The following is a 27,233-nucleotide window of genomic DNA, read 5'->3' as shown; positions in this document are numbered from 1 at the left end:
AATGCTAGTGCTTCCATTTTAGGATTCAAGAAATAGTATATACTAGCTGCAGTCTCTTCTCTGATAGGGGATGAAAAAAATCAATAAAGGCACATTCTTGAAGGAGACCCAAAACCACAGGGACAAACAAAATACAAACCTCCACCTTCTTAAGAAACTACCTCTACTAATTTTATATTATAGAATCATGCACAGCACTTACCAAAGGTTACAGCTACAATGCTGATTTATTTTACCCATCTGTTGCAGAAATCCCATGATTTACTGTTGCAGACTTGACTCAGTTTCTTTTTGAGCCAGCTAGTCACTATGATCTGCATCTCTCTGCATCTTTAAATGGCAGATAACATTAGCTGTAACCAGCTATATTTAAATATCTTTTTCTTGTGTAAGGTTTGTGTGCAAAGAATTTAAATTAAAACAGAGATTTGTCTTAATTCTTTACATCACTGCAGCCTCTGACCAGCAACATATCCCCCTGTTGTAAAAGTAACTGCACCCATACTGACATCCCCACATTTTCTAAAATGCAATTATGTGTATTAATCAAGCATCTTAAGGCATTAGCTTAGACTTAAATATAATTTTAAACTAATTATACCCAAATCTGAAGTGGCTTATAAAGCCCACACCTCCCTCCCCTATGAAGATAGCGAGTATTCAGAATAAAGTTATTCCAAAGGGATAAAAACATATGTCTGTCCATTCCCTTCACCTTTGCCCAGAAAACTGCTGTGAGTATTTTCATTAAACAGCCAGGAGCATACAGTGATCACACAACTGTGGAAAAAAGTACAAGCCTTCTGTTTCAAGGCATTGAGTAACAAAAGGGTAGATCATACCACTGACATAGAAGTAAATAATTTCTAATTACTAATAACATTTGCAATACTACTGATAACGAGGCCACGAAATTTGGAGTAACAATGGACAATGCAATTAACGGCATGCCCGACATCATGCTCATGTATTGTCCCAAAATTTTAATGAAAGAAGATATCTTTTGAATAATGTAGCACAAAAAGGAGGCTGAGAAGAGACCCTGTTGCTTGTTACAACTACATGTAAGGAAGTCATAGCAAGGTGGGGTTGGTCTCTTCTTCAAACTAAGTGACAACGTAAGAGGAAATGGCCTCAAGTTGTGCCAGGGGAGTTTTAGATTGGATATGAGGAAATCTTTCTTCACCAGAATGGTTGTCAAGCTGTAGAACAGGCTTCCCAGGGAAGTGGTTAAGTCACCACCCCAGAGGTATTTAAAGATGTATGGATGTGGTTCTTGGGGACATGGTTTAGTGGTGAGCTCGATGACGTTAAGGGTTTTTTCCAACCTAAACAATTCTATGATCATGTGAGTGCAGAGTCTAAGGATGCAATGCTGCAATAGTTCCAGGGCAGTAGCCATCACCTCTGCACTGCATCACACACATTTGCTGCATTACATACACATTACACACGCACTAAACATGAGATGCCCAAAGTATCAGAAAGGGCCCAGAAACACTGCGGCAATTTCTCTGTATCCCTCAGCAAATCACTTGTGTTATGGCCTGCATTGTGTAAACTGCAGCTTTATGAAAAGCTTGCCACCTCTTCTGATTACAATACTTGCTTTTTCTGAAAGACTAGAACTTGCAAAGCAATGGAAAATGTTACATTTAGTTTCCTTTACCATCCTGGTTTATTACCAGGGTTAGATTCTCCAGCTTAACAGGGGCTGAGCGAGCATCTCCGATTTCACAGTGGAAAACCGCAAGTCCCATTCTAGCTGGTAGCATCCACTTTTTATTTTACATGAGACTGGACTATTCAAAACAGCTCATCCACTGTGTCATAAAACTTCATAATAAATTTCACTATCTATAAAATGTTGATTAGTCATGCAGCAATCTGTAATAAAATCCCATAAATGCCACAAATCTGCACCCTGCTGATTTACATTGCACTTACAGAGAAAAAAGAGCCCAATATACAACTTCATGCTTTATTGTTGTGTTATTGCCACATTGACAATTACAGCAAATTTCTTTTGCAGTTATTTCAAGGTAACATCTGAACATCTCCTGTGCTTATATGCTATTGCAACATATTTTAAAAGTATCAATAACCATCAGTAAGAAATCCAGTTCACCAGTTATGATTATTTTGGAAAAGGTAATGCTTTGGTAAGGACATCTATGTATAAACATGGATACCTCCCAACAATATATAGCTTTCATACAGAGACATTTTCTAATCATATAGGAATTTCTGTGCTCTAAAAGCCACTAAAGCTATCTTAAGAGCCATACTTCATTGTACAAACGTACATATCTATCTAAGTAATCAAAGACAAAAATCAAGTATTGTCTATATATGCTGTATATATTGCATTAATAACCAGGAGCAGTAGTTTGCAATTTGAAAGCATCCATGCTCCTAACTTTTACTGTCAGAATGGAGATGTGGTGTGGCTTTCAAAACCATTTTTACCTATTACAAGACATGGAGCAGAGGTACCCAGCCCCACCTCACCGTGTGCCTCCACACCGAGGTTTAGTTTTCCACTGCAGTCAGTGGAGCAAAGAGTGACCCAGCTCATCCTGAAAGACTCTTCCCTTTGGGCAATGGTGCCACACCTAAGCTCTGCTGACTCTCCTGACTGCACCACCACCGACTACACCGAGCTCTAGGCACTGCTTCAGATGCAGGCACAGCAGGAGGCAGAGCTGAATCCCCCCCAGCTGCCCCTCAGGCCAGCAGGTACCAGAGATGCCTGCGATGATCTGCTCCATCACTGACACAGCACACGGACAGCTACGGTGGCACCACCAACCACCTCCTGTCCCATGTCTGCAAACATTCCTGCCAGCAAATCATCTGCACAGAATCCAAGAGGCTCAATCCTGCTACCCTTATGAATGAGTTGCTCAGCTGTGAATCACTTGTACACTCATAAGCAAACAAGGCCTCTGCTGCACCGACATCAGAAGCAGAAAGCAGATTTGAAAAGTTACGCGTACTCTAATACAGAATAATTCTTACAAACAACACTCGTTCCTTAAGGCAAGTATGGTTCCTCATCAAATTGAAAATAAGGAGTGCATATGTAGATTGTACATCCTTCCTTGGGTTTAGAATAAATATGTCCATGCATATAATTTGTAACACATCATTTCCATTTCAAGCCAACGAAGAGATGGAAACGTCAGGTCCCTTGTACCTACACAAAGTGAGTTGTTCCACTTGTGAAATGGGCCGTATTTCCCATTATTTTGTTGCTGTTGTTTTAAATCAGCTACTTGGGAAATAATTATTAAATCTACAGAATTTAAAAAAAATAATAATTTTCAAACTTTCAGCACTGTTTTTTTAACCATAAATGAACTAGTAAAGCCCCAAGTGACCTTAAAATTTCACTAATTTGCCAGGTGAATGGCTGCAACATTAGCTCCCACTTTTTTGACATCATTAGAAACTTTATAAACCCAGAGGCTTTATAAACCAAAGGCTGTACTGTATTTATAGTCAGTTAAAAACAGAAGGACACTTAAAAATAGGCAGAATGTATAAAACTTTTTTCCTGGTTTTTACAGAGGTGAGTTATGGAAGGAAAATGAGAGCAAAGTGATTTTGAACTGAGAAATCAAATGATTGAATTACCTGTTAAAAATAAAATGACTGCTCTATTTGGAAAAACTTTCTTTTTACTCCCTCATATCACTACTGTATTTCAGAATAAGAAGACTAGGAAAAAAAATTATGTACAAAACAGATTGGATCATAAACATATTTACTGATGGTACCTCTTAATTTCAAAAGGTGATCTCAAATTCTAAATTAAAAAAAGGATTTTTGACCAACTTAAGTTCAATACGGAGGGTCATGAACTCTTTCAGCTTGTTACTGGAATGTGAAATCATCACCTCAAAAATACAGCCCCCAGTGAGACCCATGAGATTACAAATGAGTTGTCTACAGCAGCAGTGTTCTTGTAATTCTGATTTCTCTCTCCTCTCCATGCCCACAGACCACCAGAGGGAAAAATCTCAGCAAGACTGTGCGAGTGCAAAGGGGTGTAAAGAAGATTCAGCTGGATCTCTGCCCACTTGAGAATGTATGGGGGCCTATCATCATCTCCCTGGCTGAAGCCAGAGGGCACTGGGGTGTAACACTGTAGGATACTGAAGGCTGCAAGGGCTTTATAAAATCAAGACAACCACTGACATCTATCTCAACACACCCAACAAACTCCCTCCAGACAGTAAAGGTACCAGTACAAAAGGGCTGTTCTTCCTTACCGGCTTAGCATAAAAACTACATTAACTATCTGCTACTGTGAGTCCACAACTAAAAGTACAAATTTAAAGCCCATTAATCACATTATTCATACTGAAATTTTTATCTTGGCAATAAGAAAATCTTATAAAAAAGCATCCCTGATCAGCAAATACTCAATACAGAATTTTCAATCTGGGATAACAACTGAACGTCTTCATTCTTATTAACCCTTGAGAATTAAAGTAAAAGAAACAGCATATTATTTTAGATGTCAATTTTACAGATTTGACAGTGTGAATACTAAAGGGTTTTTGTCTTCTCTTGAAACCATTCACTGAGAGCAGGCTGGCAGAGATCCTGACGGGGAGCTCACTTTCGAGGCTGGTGGATGTGCTGTTTGACGTGCTGTGGGTGAGGAAGCTTCTCCACAGAAGGATGTGGCTTCTGATGAGCCACCTGAGCTGCAGCTGGAGGGAAGTCCTTATCACCCTGTTTGAAGAAAACAGCAGGAAAAGTTTAAGGAATTTTAAAAGTGTTCTTTCCAGTTCAAATTGATGTGAATTCTAAAAACTGTGTAAATCAGATGAAAAACAGTGTTACATGTTACTTTGGGGTCCCCCTGTACACATTCTGTGTTTTTATTCTTATTAGCCAATTTCAGAATTTTTCTTAGGGAAGCTTCACTTCTTCCAGTTACACGCACTATCCAATAATAAGGTATCTTAATGTGACCATAGGGGAAAAAAATGTGTTTGGCTTCCAAGAAGCCACTAGAAAGAATGGACTATTTTAAAACTAAGTTAAGGCAGCATGAAAAATACCTGCACAAAAAGCCTGCTGTAGGAATCAGAGTTGTAGAATGGTCTGGGTTGGAAGCAACCATGAATCATCCAGCTCCAACATCAATGCCATGGGCAGGGACACCCTCTACTAGACCAGGTGGCTCAGGACTCCATCCTGAGAGATGCAGTTAAGTCACCCCAAAGCCTTCTCTTTTCCAAGCTAAACAATGCCAGCTCTTTAGGAAGAAAGCAGGATCTAAAACTACTTATACTCAAATCTTAGGGATGGCTGGCTTTTAAGTTTAACATGCTCTTTTAACCAGGTCTGCTAGTGTTAGCTCTCAGGTGCTGCTGCTGCTGGGCAGTCTCAGCCCAGGTGTAACCCATATGTCACCTAATTACCATTGCCATTTCTAGGGTCAGTCCCATGAGGCTTTCAAAAGCAACAGGAAACAAATACTATCAGTGCTCAGTGACAGGGGGACAATAGTGAAGGGGGACATAACTTCCCCCTTCAGAAAGTGGGACAAACATATGACAGAAATTCTGAGTATTCTACTGGCTCACAGGGCAACAAGCTTACGCTGTTTTGTTTCGGTTTTGTTTTGGTTTTGTTTTAATCACTATGTTAACTTGTTACATTTTATAATTTCAACTCTACTACAACTTGCTTCCAGTGTTCAAAGATCGGCCATCCTCAGACTTGACATTTTCTGTCTTCTCTCCCCTGATGCTGCCAATCGCCCACTCCTTATGGGCTAAGGAAAATAGCATCAGCTCACTCTTTCCTATGGGATCTGACATAACCACAGCATCTTACAGTAAGCCACACTACAACCCCCAGTGATGTAAGGTAACTACCACATGAAGCCATGATAAAAACCCTGCCACAATGGATGAATTACTGATCACATGATTAATGGCTAGTTAATACTAAGGATTTACAGGTCCTGCCCTCTCTTAAAGTCCAGGGAATAACACCCTAAATCCCAAGTACCTCAAGGCTCATATGGCAGCTGAAACACAGTATCTTCAAACATGTAACCTTACAGGCAAGAGAGCAGCTTCTCATCACAGATCAAGCTACAGCAGCAGTTTAATATGCAGCCGCTTCCAAAGGAAATGAATACAGTAATATCTAGCTTAGATATAAAAAGATGATCCAATAAACTTAAAGTGCTAAAATTCAAAGAAAAACGGTGGAAATAACGTCAATGAATAATTTCAATTTCACACAAATCCAGAAAGAATGCTCAAAGGGCCTTACACGAATATAGAAAACACAAAGCCTCCTCTCACAAAAGAGGAAGGGGTATGAAAAAGATTAATTTTGCTCTGATTGGAGGTAATTCTGAAAAGCTTACAGTAATTTTGCTACGACTGAGAGAAATTTACAGATAATCTTACCCTAGCAATGACACCGGAAATGAACACCGCTGGCTTAGGTGGGCTGAAAAAAATAAGAGAGATTATTTGTATCACTTATTCAGAAGGTAAAAATGAAAAGAAAATCACACATACAATGCAAAAAAAAAAAAAAAGTGGCATTTTTGGAAACTGATTAATGTTTCAAACAGACAAGACAAATTTTCTCTTCAAATGACTGTTGCCTTAGAAGTACTTGCCTTAGTGGTACTTACTGCACCAAAAGCAGACCTTTAGGTTTTGGCTGCTATTACTTCACAATGATTGTGATAGAAGTAGGAGGCTAGTCCAACAGTACTGCTTCTTAAAGCTGAGTCTTTGTTTGCATTGGTTTCTTAATCCTCAAATTTTATACACAAACTGCCAGCAGTACTTTAGACTTAGTGTATTTGTATTGCACAGTGAAAACTGTAGCTGGACTAAAATCACTGCTGTGTTAGAGAATAAAATAAATTTCAAGTTTACATCTGTCAATCGAACAAATGAGGATTCTGAGTCTCAGAAAGAGCAACAGACTGTACTTTGAATCACAGATTTTCAAGCAGGTAGCCTACTCTATTACAAGAAAAAGAAAAGCATCTGTAATCAAACAAATATTAAAAAACATAAAGCCTTTCCTGGTTTCTCATTTGGAGACCCTCCATCCACACCAACAGGAACAGACTCTTCACAGCCAGAATTCTCTGTAGCTTGATCAGCACGAGCCATTGGTTTCCCTGGGTGACTGATCTCCTGAACTGACCACCTCTACCTGGAGGCTACAGCACAGCCACGTCCAACTGCTCGCCTTGTTGGCACTGCCAGAGTCTGAATTACACCCAGCAACCTTAGTGCCTCTGGGGCAAGTAAAACCACACATCTGCATGGAGTCTGCAGAAGGGTTGGGACCTGGAGCTCCAGAAAACCTCCACAACAGAGGTAATTCTCCTGTAAGAAAACCATGTAACCTGAGGCACTGCAGAGGAAAGCAGAGAGGAGAGCTGAAGGTGTCCCTCCCCCAGAGAACATCTGTAACTGAGGACTCAGAGGAGGTCCATTAACCTGGACCATAAGAAGGGCTCTATCCTGAGATGTTACAGCTCACAAGGCTGGAACAACAGAAAGCACACACAAATCAAATTACTTATTAGAGAAATGATAGTGATTACTATGATGCACTTTACAACTACACAGCTTGTAAAAATTTATTAACATGATGTTGCGTGAAGTTAAGATAACAAGCAGCACAGTATTAGACTTGTTATAATGAACTCATAAATATTACCTGAGCTCTGTTTAAGTCATGATATTGCTACTCAGTCTCTGTACATCCTGGCTATTTAACAAGGCTCAGCATCCCTCCTAGAAAGTTTTAAAAATTCAGAAAGACAAGGTTTGGAAAAAAGGAGAAAGGAAGAGAGTTCTGCTCTAAAATACTTCCATGGAAGAATAACAGTGATATTTCCTGCCATGAGAAATAACATTTTAATAGCTGTATTAGACTTTTTCAATCCAATTTTCTGTCAGTACAAACTAGTAACAAGCAAAGATCAATAGCAAAACACTTCCATTTCATTCTAATTATACTGAGCCAATTAGTATGTTGCAGTCTGCATGAGACTTACTGGATGCTGAGTAACAAACTCAAAGAAATAACTCTGACTGAGAAAATACAGATGTACTGCAGTGGCTCAAGGTACAATTCACACATTTACACCATGACATTATAAAGGAAATGAACAGTAAATGAAAAAAAAAAAGTATGGCAATTTATTCTTCAACTATACATGGAATCTGGCTTTAGTCACACTCAGAGAAACTGTTTTTTGCTTGACATTATATTATTAACAATACTGGATGGTGAAAAAGTCAAATCAGATGGATTTTTTTAAAATATTCTTAACATGACCTTTCAATGTTCATTATGCTTGGATGATGCATGACATTCAAATCAACATTTCCCCAACAGAGCCTGTATTTGCTGAATGTGCCATGAGCTGTTCACCAACTACCACACCATATTACCTGCTGTGCAGTTCATAATTCTTACTTTATAAACAAGTGCAATCTTCTATGGCTTTGGCCAAAAATGACAACCAGAAGGAATCTCTTGCATATTGGTCATTTCAAGCACATCTTTTATCACTGCAAATCACAAAAATCTGCTTAGAAACCCCAGCCTACTGTTGAAATGTCATGCTATTCATGTTCACAGGGCCCAAACTTGCAAGTGTTAAGTCTCCCAAGAACATGATAGAGCTGGATATGGTTAGACTATTTGGCAGATTTCTGTATTTATTTTAATTGTATGTTCTTTTGTCTCAGGAATTAGGCTGAAGATCCTGTAAAGATCATTGTCATTTTCAGGTAAGCTAAAATCCAGTCGGAGGTTTATGCTTCAGGTAGTACTTCAGAAGCAGCTAGCATGTCTTTATAAAGACGAAATTCAGCAGCACCATTTTCCTAGTAAAAACTATATTTTTCAGACACAAAGCATTTATCTTGAGCACTATCACGACATAACATATGCAGCCTTGTTTGTATGCAGTGGGTTCTATGACTGTCTTTAGTTACACTGCCTTGGAAACAGGACACTGATTAGGGCTCTCCCAGAGGTGCGTGGCAGGCACCCAAACACCTCACTTAGGGGTTCACGTGGCACATTCTAGGATAGTGCTGACACACAGAGAAAAACCTATCAGGAAATCCGAGTTGCAAACAGTATCTACTCCCCAATGCAGCTGGAACAGTTTTCACCTTGACTTCCCCCCCTTGTTTGTCATCTCCATGGATTTTTGACTGGAGTCTCCCTGCTCCACACTGGACTTCCAGCTTTTAAATGGGAGAACTAATGGGAATGCTGACCCAGCTTCCAGCTCAAGCACCTCTACCCTCCATCCACAAAGATCTTGCAGAAACCCTGGCATTTGTTTCTGGCTGCCCCAGGTTTCCACAATCAGCTGCAGGTGCACACGGTAACAAGGCTTCACCTCTCTATTTAACTTGTTACACAGGAAAAATGCTTCACTCCTACAGAAGACACACCAGCTTAATAGGAAGCTCATTTCCATGTATTAATTATCCTGTAGCAGGCAAAAAGACCAAACGCTGGCCAGAAATTGGAATGATTGAGTGTGTCGGTATTTATGCCCTATGTCAAGCCACTGGCTTTCCTTACATTTTTACTAGACTACATTGTTTCAGAAAAAATCTTTAAAAAAATTAATATTATTCATTATCTTTGATGATCTATCGAACTAGAACCAGGCCAGAGCATATATAATCACACATCTATACTAATGAAGAATTCAACAGATCAGAGAAAGGCCTGGATAATCAGTCACTGATTCATGCTGTAATTTCATTCCTAATGAGAGAAATCTTTCCACAGATGAACTTTGTCATAATAAATTCAATCTCTATTGCCAGACTCCCAAATCATGGGCTTTTGTGGACCCAGATTAGCTGCCAGGACCATAAATCCGTAATTGCACTCTGAGGCATCTACTGGGATTGCAGTGTTGCAACATCACTCATTATCTTTCCCAAGAACTTCCTGAAAATAGAAACAAAAATGGAGAACAGGCACAGGCTATCATTGCTACATTTATAAAACACTTTTAAGTGCTTTGAATTCTATTGGTGTTGTATGCAAAGCACAACCTACATTTCCAGTATTTTGTAAGCTGTGATGGTTGTTCTGAGGATATACTTAATCTGATGAAAATCGGTTTGACAGATGTTGTTTTGAAGATGCAGCATTCCTTTGTCTAGGCATCAGTAAACAAGAAAGCAAAAAAAAATTATTTTTCTGACAAAACCTGATTTCATTTATACATATATGTGCTTTGCAGCTATTTAATGCCCATATTTATTTAAAGTTAATGAATAGTCACAGCTGATACTGTGCAAGGAACACAGTTTTGTGTTTGCCAAGACTGGTTAGTGTTTGTGTCAATACTTTCCGAGCAAATCCTTATTTTGTTCTAACATATGGAGAAAAAGAACACATCTGTTAAGATCTAAGTGTTCAGAGAACTTACCCTGATTTTACATGTGCAATGCTGCACCTGTTTAACATCAGATTCTCTACTGGATTCATTCGTACTGACCGTTCAAATAGAATAGATTTCTATTATTCCATAATACTTAGCTCAAATAGGATCTTTATCTGACATGGAAGGTAAATCACAAAGAAGATGAAATAACTTGAAAAGATCATTAACTAGATGAAACGAGGCATTAATAATACTAAAATCTTGTGCCTTCACCTCAGAGGGATTGGTTGAACTGAAGTATGACAGACATACTAAAAAGACAAACACAGTGACACAGGAGTCACTGTGAAATCTCCAAGAGGCCACAGAACACACAAAAGGCAGATGAGTATTTATACAACTCCATTAAAACAGAGAACCTGACTAAATCATTTTTCTAATTCAACAGGGAAATTTACAGTTAACTGTATCTCTATCTATAAATGCAGTGAAGGTGTGCACATATGTGCAGAGGCTGTGCACATTTTCACACAGAGATCACACAAATTCACAGCTGTTTCAGCGTGCTCCCAAATGCAGAACAAAGCAGAGCACATTGCTGTGGGGGGGAAAAACACCTGCAGCCACTCTGGTGTTTGGTGTACCCAAACTACCTACTGCATCCCTTATCTGATAGGATGGAATGGATATAATGCTGGCCTCCAGCAGAAGTTTGAACAGCAGATCCAATCTGGAGGAAGGACTGTGAGCACTGCTCACAGTGCAATCCAAACCAAAGGGCTCCATTCAGAGTTGACAAAACCAGGAAACACCCCCAAGCATCGTTGCTGTCCACACAAACATAAAAACTCCTAAAATGGGAAGTGGGTCTCACTGCAGCCAGACAGTGCAGAAGGTGAGTGCCCTATGTACAGTGGCAATCAGAAAAATCAAAATAACATACCAAGACAAAGAAAAAAAAATGAGAAAAAGAAATAGTAAAAATAGTAGCTCACAGTATACCTCTATTAAAATACGGTATTCAGACCAGGAACATCACAAGCGAAGAACAAGAGCAAAAACTATAGATGAAAAAAATAACTGAGAGACCACAAAGAACCCACATAAAGAGACAGCTAAGAACTCAGAATACAGTATACAAAGGAGTAGGTAATATTGCTCTCATCTACCTTTCTTACAGTATAAGTAGAAAGTGTCACTTGCAGAAGACTAAATTTAAAATTATTGATAGCAGATACCTTTAAAATAGAATTAAATGTAGAACCTCCTGAAAATAAGGCATCAATCTCAAAACTTCCACTATGCCAACATTCAGAACAGGTTAGCCTACTTTAAAAAGGACAAAACTACATAGATGCAAGGCTTTTGTTAGACTGAATAATTTTTTTTGGTCAAAATATGTTAGACTAAAGTTAAATCATTAAAACTGCATTACACTAATCTTCTAGATGGAATTATTCATATTTATGATTAAAGAATGGGAATGATTCATATTTATCTTTTCATATTTGTGGGAATTAATGATATGTCTTAACACTGGTGATCACCTTTTGCTCTTTTAAGTAAGCCTGGCAAACAGATATATGGAACCTATAAATACGTGGTTTTCAAAGACTTTGGAACACCATCATTTTTAACTACCCAAGAATAATGCTGGAGTTTCTGACTTGATGTTTCCTTGTTTTAATCAAATCATCCACTGGCATGTACTGTGAATCATAGTTGGCCTATAGCTGTGGAAAGCAAAGGAGCAACTTCTGTGACAGGCGTGGAGAAAGCAAAGGAGAACTTCCTGCAAATCAAAGAGATTACGACACAGCACCTGCAGCTGCACCCAGCTCCCTGACCCTTCAGGCAAAAGTAGCACACAGACAGCATACCCTTGCCCCTCCAGCACCCCAAAACAGCAAGGACTTGAAAAGTGAGCACTTCCACTGATCAGCTTGCCTTTATTTCCCTGCTCATCTCCTAATAAACACCATTCACTTTCCTCACAAGTAACTTAAGTAAGCAAAATGAAAACCATATATGAAATACTATGATCTGCAGTTACTCACTGATCCCCCAACTGCTCCCTAATTAGAGCAATTTTTGGGGGTTTTACTTTTTCCTGGCATGATATCCACTCCCTGAATAGGTTCTCCAAGTATTCTGAGCACAATTTCCTTTTCAGTCAACAAAATTTCAAACTTTAATCCTGCTCTTCGGTTTCTGCAACTGAAAGTATTGTGCCCATTTGTTCAAATCACTCACCTTAATCTTCAAGGTAGTTTGGGAATTTGTATTTTCTGGTTATGAAACATGAACATTAACTAGTCTTAGTTTCCATCTAATGCTTCTCTAAAGATGTCCAGATATGTCATTACAGGGGTGCTTATTTGAATTTACAGAGTTGCCTTTGATTTTGGCATTGTCTGCAAAAATAAATTCCAAGATGATTAAAACCACACTGAGATGATTAAAATCACACTTCTCAGCAACAGAATAAAACTAACAAGCACCCTGCTCATCAGCTTGCTTGAAATAACTTTCTACTGGTTATAATACGTTTAAGTTATTAATTTTCTGGACAGAAAAGTAACAATTAGTCTGACTGACTACCAGAGGGAAATGTTTTAGCTGATTGCATGGGGACATACAGTATCTGATGTTCTACGATAACTTATTGTGTTGAGGTCATTTATCTGTCAAAGCTTTCAGATCTTTAAGATCATCCACAGGATGGCACTGTTGAACCTCAGAGTCTCCTGAAGGAGGGAACAACCTCAAAAAACATCCCGGTGCTGCAGCAAATACTAAAACAAGTAAAAAGCAGCATTTCCCCTTGCTGGCAAATCTTGACGAAACACAGTGCATACACAAATACACACGAAATTCTTACACATACCTACAGGTGCTACTTTGGGATACATCTTTCCAGTCTGCATGTCTTAGGCTGTGCCCTGATACACCCCAAGAGAATGCAATGCCCTATAAGTAAATTTTAATTACTGTTTGTTTTGCTATTCACATACAAGCAAATCGGGTCTTCTGATCTTTTAATGAGGTGGTAAATGACTGGCCATTACATTTAATAGCAACTGATTGACATTCATTATTCTCACATTCACTATTAAGGCATTGTACCATATGGCCTGATTAATCTCACCAGCCTCTCACTCATCTTTTGTTTTAGTTCATGTATAACCCGTAAAAATAAATTATTTAAGAAAGAGATCCACCATCTCTTATCTATATTGCTGTACATGATATTGCTATCTGAGAATAAATTTCTCTTTCAAGCTGCCTTCTGATCACAAAATGAAGATTTAAGTATTTCACCTTTTCCACAGACTCAGAGGATTTAGAAATAGTCTACAATTCTCCAACTGCTGGTTGATTTATAAAGGTTCCATCCTGTTATTGCAGTATCTCAATTAGCTCTTAGTGAACACCAATGACCAACTTTTCACATTCAGCAACTACAGCAGTAGCCCACTTAATAATCCGTAACTACTTAACTGTGGAAAAAAGAGAGCTATGAAAACTGACATAAAGAAAGTAGCGCTTAAATGGTGATGCAACTCCAAGGAAACTCTAAAATAAGCAATGAAATAGGGTAGACTTCAAGCATTTGCAAAATTACCAAAGACCTTGGTTCAAAAGGGAGAGAAGACCAAATCTTCCTCGTGTCTGTCAGGTGCTGAAGTGCATCCCTGTGCACATTCCCATGACAGCAATGCACTTCCATGCTGAGAATATCATGAGCATGGGCCTGCACTGCAGCGCCTTGGCTACAGAGATGCAGGAGCCAGTTGTGGCACTGTTGTATTCCTCCATCTCTCAGCAGATGAAAGACAGAGTGCAACTGGAAGAACAGCATGATGCTGTACTAGGAATAGAGGAAGTCAATGCAGTGAGAAAAACACAAGAAGATAGAAGCTGAGAAGGTGAAAATCTTATCATTTCTGCCCAGGTGAAGCTGTGTTTGTCTCAGAGCCACACAGCAGCGGTCCAAAATTTCCCAACCTTTCCTGTTAAGAGTTCATAACCTGAATCTTCCTTTCCAATGTTTCACAGTATTAATCATTCAGTAGATGTGCACCTTTCACTCTCCTACAGCTTTGAGCAATTGCAGTATCATTTGTTATTATCCCCAAAACCAGTGCAGACAGGAAGTCAAATATGCAGGTGTCTGCACATGCATAAATACTACATCACCTTCCACAGCCATGCAACTGTAATGAGGAGCCTTCTCAATCCAATTTTACGCTGTGCATTCTAAATGGTTTCCATTCTCCAGTCGCACCCTACTGTTACGTGAAAATCTCCAAAGCAAATGTCTCTGCCCATAGCACAAGGAAATTCTTGACCATTTCAATAGGCCACTCCTGGGGAAGCTCTGAACACAATAAAGGATGCTGTTGGAAGGTCATGAAGATACTCTGGTAGTATCAGATGCCAGCTGAAGATTGTGTAAGCTGACTGTTCTTAGCCAAAAACTTGCTTTAGTTCAAACCCTGCCAAAGTTATTGACACAATTTTCCCTATTCTCCAGTGGCAAGTGGAGCCATAAATCATGTCATCCAGACACCGCGAACATTCTTTAAGTATGCAATTTCATATTCAGAGCTCACACAGGAGCAACAGAAGATGGTAAATTAAGAAATGTTTTTAACTTAACAGCTTACTTTTAATAGCAAGAAACCCCCTAATCCCTAATACACTTAGCCCAGATAGGTTTTTACTGTGACACAAGACAAGGAACGAAGTTCTCTCAAAAGGATTCAGACACGGGTGCATCTTCGTTTAAATGAACTTGTTGAAGTATAATTTCTCCACAGAGAATCTGACCTCCATTGACCTGAGAGGAAGCAACCACTTGATTCCTCTACTACCATTACTGTGCCTGTGCTGAGAGGTGGTGGTTGGAAAGGCAGCATCATTTCCCATCTAGAAACATCCAGTCCCCTGAACACTACCAGAACAGGCTGTTTCTTCCTTCTATATTAATCTTATGGGTTTAATCTGGCAGGTCAATATCAGATATTACTACAATCATCTGCAAAACTTCCACTGTCAATGGGACTGGGACTTGGTGCTATGAAAATACACAGAAAATAACCTTCAGGAAATCAATAGCAATGGGATTCAAAGCATTGTAATCTGAAGGATGTCAAGAGGAGTTCTTAGACACTAAGCTTTCACTCTGTGTGAAATAAATGTCTAGCTTTGTAAAGTGATAATAGAAGCCATGACAATTCAAATGGATAACAGATCAATGTGCTGTTACATCTGAATATAGTACTAAAGTAGTACCCATTCATTTCAATGGGATGTAGAAATCTTAAAGCAACTACAAACTCCTGAATGTCAATACCACTAGTGATTTTTCTGTTAATCAAAGAAGAATGACTGCTACTTTTCTAGTTCAATCTCTTAGATCTGCCACTTCTTGGTGTTCTATTTGTCTGAATAGCTTTACTAACAGCACAAGCAGTTCATTTCCTTAAAGAAGCACCATAGCACCTGCAGGATGGCAGCTGACTACCTGGCAGCATTACCTACTACCATACAGAGGAGGGTTAGACTACATTTTTTCTGTTTGTGATGCACATCTTTGCTTCTTCACTTTGCTTCCATGGGACAAACAGATCAGCCTCTCTGAGGAATGAAAATAAAACCTGCATGCACAGACTAGCTGAGCTTACATTTATTAAGCAGCAGCAGTACTAGTGGTACTTTATGCTGCGAGTTTGTACTAGTATTTTATACTGGTCATTTCCACACACAGCACAACAGAAAAGAAAAAAGATGCACTGAAAGTTACTAATTTTACTTTATCCACTACCTCGTGGGACAGTTCTGGCTAGAGTGCTGTCTAAAGCTACATTTCTGTTCTTCCAGCTGAAGGGTGTCCCCAGAAAGAACACAATTTTTCCAAAATAACTGCCTGGTGGCAGTACTTTTGGCCACTGTCTGAATGTTATAACAAGTGACAATATAATAATGGGAACTGACTTAAGAAATCATTACCCTACTCACCTTTGAAAAGTGTACCTATCTAAGTATCAGCTTAGGTTGGATTACCAAAAATAACAATACCATTCCTCTGTATGCGTCAAAAAACTGTTTCTGTCATTCTGTGTCATTCATTTGGACATAGAAGCATCTAAATTAATGGCTTTTTATTTAGTAATGAATTGCAACATGCTTTGTAAAAGACTATTAACATGCAAATGTAGAGATTTCTCATCATTCAGGTAATTTTTACTTTTATGTAGTTTAATGGAGACCCAGTACATCAGTTTGAAGGTTAATGAAAACATACACCACCACAATCAGATTTTCAAATAATTAAAAAGTGCAAATAGCAATTGTCACAATAACTACACCACCTATCATACTCACAACTAATTTGTAAACACTACTTTTCATAACTTTTCATAATGTGGTGTGACTCACAGCCTATTCTTTTCAAATTTTCCTATTTGGAAGAAACATTTTGTAAATCGGTGCCATTTCTACCATTTTCTATTATTTATCTCTTGATTCCATTACATTTCCTTATTTCCCCTCCCACCTTTAAGACTCTTCAATATGCTGGGACACACAGCTAAATATGTGTGGAATGCTGACTATTTTAGGAGTTCTGTATAAAACACATCCCTGCTGAGTTTTCATTACAAAAGCAAGTGGTTAGAGGGAGCTCAAGGTCTGCAGGAGCAAGAACCAGAGGAAATTTTTCAATGGTACTTTTTTGGCAGAGGATGCAGGGAAGGTAATGATCCTGTCCTTCTCTAACAGCCTTTAAGCCTGCAAGGACTTAATCCCAAACCAGTAGTTTTTGTGGTTGTTTTTAATCGCGAGACATTAACTACGCAACAGTGGCAAGTTAATCGCCAAACTCTTTATTTTCTATCATGTGATGACTTTGGATAATAGATTTCCAAAGTCAGTGCTTTCCTGAGAAAGCATCTCTGTAACTTGCAGCATAATCACTTCACATGTAAATACATCAGAAATTTGAACTTGTAGCAACCAAATTTTGCTACAGGCTGGAGTGCAAGATGATGCACTGCCTGACTCAGCTGAACTCTTCTGAATTCACATGATCTTAGACACAGCTAAAAACCTTTGCAACGAGAAGTCCTAAAAATACTTTAGAGGAACAACAGCGCCAATTTAGATCTTATAGTTCTTCCTCTTTTTTAAATCAAAGACTCAGGGAGAAGACAGAAAATATACTGGCCTGGGATTGCTAAGTCAAAGAACACAGGAAAGGATTCACATGGTTATCCTGTTTTCATCAGAAAAACATCTCATGGAAGAGTGTGAGACAGAATAGAAATCATACTGACAGAAATGCACGTATCTGAGAAAGGCCTCAGATTCCATTAAGGCTCTACATTCTGGTTTGATATCTTACAATACAGATAATCTTAAAAAACCGAGGCCCCCCCCCCCCCCAAAAAATCAAAGTTTTCATTTAACTGAAAAGTAGAGGTATTATTTGAATATTTTATTTAGAAGAGAGCTGCAAAACATAGAATAGCAAAGGTCAGCTGAATGCAACAACACTAGAAGTAGCAATAACATATTTTTGGAGTCTATTTGTTGTCACTTAGTCTCTGAGCGACTCCCAGAGCACCTACTCATGGCAGGTGCAAATAAGTCATAAGGCCAGACTGCATTTGAGGCTGCTCAGACACAAAAAGCTGTGGTTCAGTGAAAATCTATTCTCTGGACAGGGGCTGAAAAAACCCCAACACATGCATTACTACAGGTTTTTGATAACAACCAGATAGCTGTGACCTCAAAAAGCTCAAAATAGGAACACAAGAAACCTCAGAATAACACCACAAGAAGCCAAATCAATGTCTGAGATATTAACTGCTTGTACTTGTATTCACTTATAATCCTCCTTTTACATTATATTCTGAGATCACATTTTATAGACTGATACATGTAAATTTTTGACCAACAAACAAGTTTGCGCACTCCTTTCACATCAAATGCCTACCCATTCATTCTATGACCACAAAAAAAGCAAAAAGAGCAGGTGTAAAGTGAATGTCCTTAATTTATCAAAAGGACAAATAATTTTCTAATTTTCATCCTCCATATTTATGGAAAAAGTTTCCATTAACCAACATGGCATTCCTATTATTAACCTGCACTGTCAAGAGAGGAAACAGATTCTCTTGTGTATTCTTGCTCTGAGTACTTGCTGCTATGACATTAAAATTGACAGAAGGGTATTGGGCTCCTGTCATATTTATTTAACATCTTCATAAGAAGAAGCCCACAGAGACATACCCTAGGCACCCAGATGACAGCAATGCTATTGCTGCTACATAATGGCCAGCTGCAAACTGAAGTTTAATTTCATTTTTGCCTATCAGAGGGATCTCTTCTAGCTACTTCCAGTTGTGAAGAAACGTCCACGAATTTTACAGCACCAATGCTCATTCATAACCGTAGCACATCAAAAGGAGTAGAAAGTAAAGCACCCAAGAGCTTTAAGGGAGAATAGCAAGTTTTGTTGTGAAGCTCTGCTACAGAGAACAGCAACACTTCCTGATGCAACACAGATGGGATAGTAGCACAATCCAGAGCTCAGAAAAAACACAGTGCAATCATGCTACTTGACCTGTAAATAGAAGTAAGAGAAGGACCCATTCCTCCTAGGTTCAGGAGTCTTTTGAGTATTGGGCAGAGGTACAGTAGGAAAGAAAACTGCAAGGAGAGGGAACTGAAAGGGAAAAGAAAGGGAAAGGGGGAGGGGAAGGAAAAAAAGAAAGGAAAAAAGAACATGTCCTTTGGCAGTGCTGCTGAATACGCATCAGGAAAAATTTCCTAAAACACAGTGGAAGTGTAAGCTCCTATGACAGGCCACTGTAACAGGACAAGAGAATTATCCAGGGATATGCTCCATATCAAGCACAAGCTATCTTGTTTTAGTAAGTAAGGCTAGGGAAAGCCCATGAAAAGACAATGCAAGGATGCTACTGATCCGCCTATAGAGTGCCTTGATGTAGGTACCCTAGGGTATCAGTGACGTGTTGCCATGGACTTCCCACCTCAGACAGACAAAGGGCTTGGCCATGACCTTGTTAACCATACAAAGGGACACAACACTGGTGCACAAATATTCTTTCTTCTCCCCCTCTTCTGTGTGGGTGGGCTAAGTATAATAACATTATGCAGTTCCCATCCCCCATCCCCTTTATAGCTGTGACATGAAGAAATGATCCAGGTGTTTTGTAGCCTTTGCAGAGATGAGAAACACTGTCATTCTTCTGAAAGACCATCAAAAGACAGATTTGCAACTCATATGTAAAGCACCAATAAGCTATCAGCAGTAATGAACTACCAGACATTTATGGGTTAATTTTGGTACCTCTGCTATTTCCTGAAGCCCAGTTTCCATAAAGACCACTGGAGAGCCTCAGTCTTTTAGGAATCAAGACATTATGACTTCCACATGTGAAAGAGGAAGGCTACAACTCTCCACAACAGAAGAAAAATGAATGGAGAATTTCCCACTCTCTGTATCTGCCTGTGCTGGCATGACAGACCACACTGTGTGACAAAAAGCAGCTACCTAGCATTATGTCAAACGGAGAGCTATGATCACCCTTGGAAGTGGCAAAGTCATGCTGATTTTAGCCTGCATTCGCTTTGCAGAGCTTCAAGTAACAGTAGGGTGTTAACAACGAATGGAAACACTCCAGAAAACACGAGCTAAGGCAATTCACTCTCACAAAAGTCCAGCCTGAAGTAATTCCTGTCTTTCTCTAGGTATCACAGACTGGCAAGCAGCCCCTCATAACTTTCTCATAAACCACTCAATGCTCAGAAAGTTTCATTTTTTATTTCACCAAATGTTATCCCACTGTCACTCTTGGCACTTGAAGCAATTTCATCATCTGTTACCATTTCTTTTAGGTATGGTAATCTTGAGAAACAAATTAATTAAAAGCTTAAACCAGACTGACAGGTGTGACTTCAGTAGTAGTTTTTTAATGGAAATGCGTATTTAGAACTTCAGGAAGGCTAGTAATTATTTCAGGTAGGTCAGGTTTTAGACCAAATCAAAATATTAACATAGTAATGGGAAGATGTAATTTGGTGATGTTTATGTCCTCGGAAAACCTAAGGAAACCTATTCAGCATCTCAGCTATTGTGCACATAACACAACAGTTTCAAATGCAGTTTGTAAACTTGAACTCTGGCTATTTTCATTAATATACCCTGCCACATTTTTTAAAGGGCTTAGGTCTTCACAAATGTGACTGATTTAAAAAGGAACATCTGTACCTCTGAAAATTGAGTGAAGATTATTAAATACGGTACTTGCACTTGAGAAACCACTTCTGAATTTTCAGTAGAATGTGTGACTGAGCCTGCAGAACCACTACCATGGAAGCATGAGAGAAGAGAAATATCTGATATAATCCTCAGGGAAAATATGAAAAGAATTTGAGCACAAATTCTTTGAGCATAACAGGATAGTGCAAAATAGCTGGTTGTTCATCTTATCACATGTGCTTTTTTACTATTAACAATTTGGTTATAATGACCAGGAAATACAGTACTGTGCAAAATGTGGACTTGACAGCCCAGAAGATCATAATCCTTTTAAGCACAGAACAGACAATGCAAGCAGAGGCCAACTCAAACATCATTGCTAGTGTGACCTTGTCCCCGGACCTGCACTTCAGTGTCTTCCCTAGCGGTTCATCTGGCTGCAGCTCAGGCTCAGTTAGCAGTGCCCATAAACAGATGCCAAGCCACAGATAACAACAGTCCCATCGCCGCAGCCTGTGCTGGGTCAGTGTTCAGGGCAGGCTGTCTCTCTGGAGGTTCACATGCCCATGGCAGCTGTTTCGCTCTGAAGATCACCAGCTTTTTCTGCCTTCATGGAACATTTCATTGTGAATGTATAATTTTCTTTTTGCCCTCATCTGACACTGGCAGCCTACTGATCAGAACTCTGGTCGCTTTGAAATAACACAGCTGTACAGACAGCCAAGAGCAGGTTCCACATTGTCCCACCAAATCATTTCTAAGATGTGGGGATGGCTGTACAAGGCCACACTCTGAAAAGGCTAGATGGCTCTCCTGGATCATCTAGTCTCTAGTATGTGCTGCTTGGGTGGCTCCTCCTGGACAGCAGCACAAAAGACAAGTGCTTCCTCTAAAATCGCTCTTAGTAGAGGTCTGCCACTACACTTCAGATAGAAATTGAAAATCAATCTTAGATTACATCACTTCTTCAACCTAAGAGAGACTTGGAAACACTCATTCCTAACCTATTCTCTGGACATACTATATACAGAGTTCATAAACCAAAACTGCCTTCAATGATTTGAGAGCTAAGAGAGCCTAGTCTAGACAGTCTAAAAGTCTGAGACAAACAACACTGAAAAAACTAATAAAACAAATTACAGAACTGTACTTATAGAGCACTCCAGAACAGAAAAAGGGCTGAGGTTGGCAGTGACCTCTGAAGACCATCTGATCCAAGTCCCTGCTCAAGCTGGGCAATTTAGAACACTGGCTGCCCAAAACAATGACCAAGCAGCTTTCTCTTATCTCCAAGGATCAAGACTCAAATATCTCTTTGGGAAATCTGTGCCAGTGCTCAGTCACTCTCAGAGGAAACACTGTTTTTTTTTTTTTTTTGACTGATGTCCAGAGAGAACCCCCTGTATTTCAGTCTCTGCCCATTGTCTCTGGTCCTGTCACAAGGCTCCACTGAAAACCACTGTCTCCCTTTGTGCCCTACTTGCAGGTATTTATATATATTGAAAAGCTCTCCCTGGCTCCTTCAACTTCTCTTAACAGCAAAGGTGCTCCAATTTCTTCATCGTTTTTGTGGCCCTTCACTGAGTTGATCCTCTTCAGTAGCTCCAACTTCGTCTTGTACCAAGAAGCCCAGAACTGGACACAATCCTCTGGCATATCAGCCCTTCCTCCCAGTTTTGTATCATATGCAAACTTGCTGTGGGCATAGTCCACCCCATCACCTGGATGATTAATGAAGATGTTGAAGAGGATTGGACCAGATCCAGTACTGACCCCACGGGTACAGCTAACAACTCGTCTCTAACTAGACTTCCTTCCTTAAATGATCAGTTCTCTGGGCTTGGCTATTCAAGCAGTTTTCAACTGACCTCACTCTGCTCATCAAGCCCATGCTTCATCAGATCCTCTCCATGGAGATCTTTCAGCAGACAGCTTTGAAGACCTTTCTGAAGCCTAGGTAGAAAACATCCAACTCTCTCCCCTTGTCTATCAAGCTGGTATTTTAATTGCAGAAGTTTATTAAGTTTATCAAATATTACTTCCCTTTGATGAATCCATGTTGACTTTTCCATCACTTTCATGTCCTTCTAGTACCTGAAAGTAGTTTCCCTGATTTGATTATCTGCTCCATCAGGAAGTGAGGTAAGGCTGTAGTTCCCTGGCTCTTCCTGACTGCCTTTTCTGAAGTGCTTATAAACACTGGGATTTTTCTTATTATTCCAAGAGTTTCTGTAAGGTACTTCAAAAAAAAAAAAAAAAAAAGCTATTGTAAGGGTGGGACTGAAAAGTCAAAATTATGAATAAGTTATTTTATTCTTCAAAAGATTTTAACTTAGCTGAATCTTTTAACTGTCAAATATAGTTCCATAATAAAGCATTCAAAACTTTTAAAGTTGAGACATAGACATCAGATTATGCAGTGATTATTCTGAAATAAATACCAAAGATAATTACAGAACTATGAACTCATGAAGTGATCAAGATATCTACATTTACATTTTATAGTTCAGAATTAACCATGTACATGTACATTCCTCTAGGAAATACAGCCGATTAGTGAATTTCAGCTGTATTACATTTTGCTATGGATACGGTCTTAAAAGTTATTATCTACCAAAATAGTTTTTACATAGTGCCATTGCCGAGAAAAATTCTATTTCCTCCTTTCCTGCATTTATGAAGTCAACTTCTGCATAAGGCAATTCAACCATTCTAATATAATCATCTAACAATGGAGAGACTTCTGGGGTATGGAAACTTCAGGAATTATTATATGAAGCCATATTTGAATTAAGCAGCACATGTAACATTAAAAACGTGTTGTAGCACTGATACAAAGTCTAGGCAAATCTTGAGCTCCTAAAAATGGAAGATTCATGTAAAATTTCTAGAACACAGATAAACTGGAAAACAGTGGGCCTCTGCAGTCAACACTGTTCATCTTCACAGAAAATGTGTGGATTAAGAGACATTAAAAACCTAACAGAAGATTGGTGAACTTCTGACTTGGGAGCAACTTAGTCAAATCCCATGAAAGTTAAATTATAAACTGGGATTTTTTTCCCCCATTAGCCTTTTTACACTAAAATAAAGATGTCCAAAGGTTGGCTGGTTGCTGTTTAATCCCCTTTAATCCAGTTCTGAAAGCAGAGAATAGGGAACCACTGATAAATGTGACCCCCAAAAATAATTCTGCAACTGCAATATGTAAACAAAGGCAAACAAATGAAATTAGATCCTAGGAACTGAACTGCCTTTTATTTCAGTGGGCCTGAGATGCTTCATCCTGTCCAATCTTGGACACAGGAACATGCAACATCCCCTTTAAAAGGAACACCTAATGCCCTTTACATCACAGCTTGCTTTGGTTGACATGAATTCCACAGCCAGAAAGAAATGCACATTTCATACCTAAGGCTGATATCAAAACTTCAAGTAACAAGTTTGTGTCTCTTACTCTGAGACACAGGGCCAGTCTTTTTCCTATTGAAAACACAAAGCTTGTAACAAAATTTTTTTTCCATTTTTACAATGATATAGATATTTAGACCTTAGGCCTTCTACTTGTCTATGTGCCCAGGTATATTAATCTAATTAAAAAAAAAACCCTCCAATGCATATCTAGATGGCTATTCCTGTGCTGTAATTTGACAGCATTACTTCATTCATTGTAGACAATTTCAACAATGAGAGCTTTACTCAAGATAATGTCTGTCTCAGTAAGAATGAACCCCTTATCCATGGCAAGAAGTGCTCTCCAGCTCTCCAAGATGCTGAGCTGCTTGGTTGCAGCAGACTGATGATAATCTCACGTGTTCCATGTTACTATCCTTTGCATTTAAAAAAACCCAGCAGAATTAACTCTGCTTCTCCCAGGATACCTCAAGACCAGCAACCTGATTAGGTAAGGGTCTGGGATCAACTGGTTCTTGCAATTCAGCTATAAATGCAAATGAAGATCTTGAAGAGCAGCACAGCAGAAGTCACAAGGTGGGACTCACATGACATTACTTATTTGAACACCTATATGTAATTCAGAACATATTTAGCTTATTAAAAATTCATCCTGATACTTCTTGAAATATTCCTGTGTGATAGATAGCTGAACTAGAACAGTTCCATCCAGGACTTGACTTCCTCCACAGCAACAAGGCTGTCTACCCTCTGCAAGTAGAAGTATCTACTCCATAAAGTGCAGATCCTCTGGAAAACAGGGATGTAGCCTAAGTCTCTGAATAACTATCTTCAAGGGAAGATCAGCTGCTCTGCCATACTGAGAGTGAAAGCAACTTTAGGAAGATGTGGCAATGCCACAGCTTATCAGGGACTCTCAATTGCCACTTGTTTGTCAAGAACATTCTCTGTGGCATTTGTGCATGTGGCAAAAAAATGAGGCATTGAGTCCACAGTCCCACTAATGGGACCACACTGTTCCAATGATGTGACACAGGTAAAGCAAGATGTGCAGGAATCTTCAGGCATGAAACAGAAGTCTGAGTATGTCAAATATATAAAGATTCACAAGACCAAGAGGTCATCCAAATTTTCAGCTCTGTTAGGAGGTCTAATGAGATACACCATCTGTGCTTGCAGATTAGGCATTTCTGCTTGCAGGTATCTGCTCTGCACGGCTAAGGCCAATAAAATACAGCTTCACCTGCACAAGATTTCTCAAAGCTTCATGAGCCAAATGAGACTGTCCTGCAATTTTGGCAGACAGCAACATCCCCAAAAACAACACATAAAACACCAGCTATTCTTTATCACCACTGCTTCTATTTGTCGTCCCTACTACACACAGTTACAAAGGAAAGTCCCAGGAGATCCAAGGGCAGAACATATGAGCTTCACAGGCCAGGCAGGCACAGATGAAGACAAAAAAGACAAAAGATTGGGAATTGTGAAAAAAGAGGTAAGACACCTAAAGCTAATCTGGAGAGAAACTTGACATAGAGTGGTATATTATGAAATACAGGCTATAGACAATGAGGCTGATGAAGTGATCAGACTAAATTTTACAACTAATATAACTAATTTCTCTCCTGTATTCCTGGTGAACAGCAAGCTGAACATGAGCCAGTGGCATTTTCTAGCAGCCTACAAAGCTGGCTTTATTCTGTGCTGGAGATTAACCCTCTCTGCTGAGTGCTCACTAGACCATGTTTGGAATAATGTGTTCAGTTCTGGCCCCTCCCAAAACATCAATAAAGTAGCGTGAGCTCAGGGAGGGCCATCAGGATGCTCCCGGTGTTGGACCACCTATCCTCTGAGGAAAGGCTCAGGGAACTGGGTTTGTTCAACCTGCAGAAACAAAGGCTTTGGGAAAACCCAACAGCAGCTTGCCAATGCCTGAAAGGATGTTACCAAGAAGGCAGGCTTTAAATAGCGGCGCATGGCTGCAGGATGAGACAGCAGGGATACGCTGGAAAAAGGGAGGATCTGTGCAGACAAACTTGCTATGAGGACAATGGAGCAGAAGAACAGGTTGCTTGTAGGGATTGCACAGCCTCCATTGCTGGAGATTTACAAGACCTGGCTGAATACAGCCATGAGTATTCATTCTGGTCTGAGCTCTGCTCAGCCCTGCTTTCAGCGCACACTAGAGATCTCTCAAGCCATCTCCAACCTGAGTTATCTCATGATCCAGAGCCTGGATTGTGTCCTGAGATGCTATGGTTTGTAAGAAGCTTAGAACTTTAAACCAGGCAATCTGCACTTAGCAATTGGTTTCTAATAGTGATCAATTGCAAAAGTTTAGCAGAAGTGCCGATGACCAAATTAAGTTCAAAGTGATCACTTCCCTGCTATTCATCTCACCAACAGCTCTTCGTCTTAACCTGTTCCCATCCATTTGGGCAATTGGATAAGAGATTTCCAAAGTCTCACCATGGTCTTCAGTGGCAACACACATCTGAAATCATCTTCAATTAATGTACACTCCCATCTAGCATGGAACCAGTAGAAAACAAAATTCTGCTAATGATATGTAAATTGTTTTAAAATGAAAGGGGCTGAGAAACTGAAAGAAAAGTAGCATGAAGGTGTGGATGAACCAGATGTTACTTACTGGAATTTAGATAATTCTACTTAGTTTGTCTACCAATAAACAGAGCTCACAAATTGCACTGAATACTCAACTAATTTCTCTTATGTTACCCTCACATAAACACTGTCCTTCTTCAGCAAACAGAACAGATCTCTGGTTATCAATGAGGATTACACAAAAGGTGCCCTTGCTGTAACAGCTGGAAAGGATTTAGCAAAAATGCTAGCGAATGCTCAAGAAAGAAGACGTCTAGAACTAAAGAAGTCTAGTAATTTCCCAGAAAATATTACCAAGCTATACTTAGTAAATCACATAATCAAACTTTTCACAGATTAAACTTTCTTCTTTTTTTTTAATAGTGTCCAACTTGAGATGTTCAATTCAATGCAGGAAAGGCCAATACAAATAAAGGTAATAGGAGCTATAGCTGGAAAATACCAAGGGCTACATGC

The 27,233-nt window shown here is 39.3% G+C and overlaps 1 protein-coding gene across 1 annotated transcript in view; it reads right to left on the bottom strand.

Moving 5' to 3' along the window:
• Nucleotides 1-1,967: 1,967 nt before the first annotated feature.
• DAP (death associated protein) overlaps nt 1,968-27,233 on the bottom strand; it is a 59,975-nt gene continuing 34,709 nt past the window's right edge. Inside the window, exons 3-4 of the mRNA XM_059854698.1 lie at nt 6,447-6,489; nt 1,968-4,746 (exon numbers count right to left, since the gene is read on the bottom strand). Of these exons, the coding sequence (XP_059710681.1) occupies nt 4,627-4,746; nt 6,447-6,489 (163 nt within the window). The 3' untranslated portion in view covers nt 1,968-4,626. The remainder of the gene's footprint in view (nt 4,747-6,446; nt 6,490-27,233) is intronic.

The sequence above is a fragment of the Haemorhous mexicanus genome, chromosome 1 (genome assembly GCF_027477595.1).
Source record: "Haemorhous mexicanus isolate bHaeMex1 chromosome 1, bHaeMex1.pri, whole genome shotgun sequence".
Taxonomy (NCBI): Eukaryota; Metazoa; Chordata; class Aves; order Passeriformes; family Fringillidae; genus Haemorhous; species Haemorhous mexicanus.
Note: the sequence above shows the minus strand (reverse complement) of the source record. Positions and strands in the feature narration are given on the sequence as shown.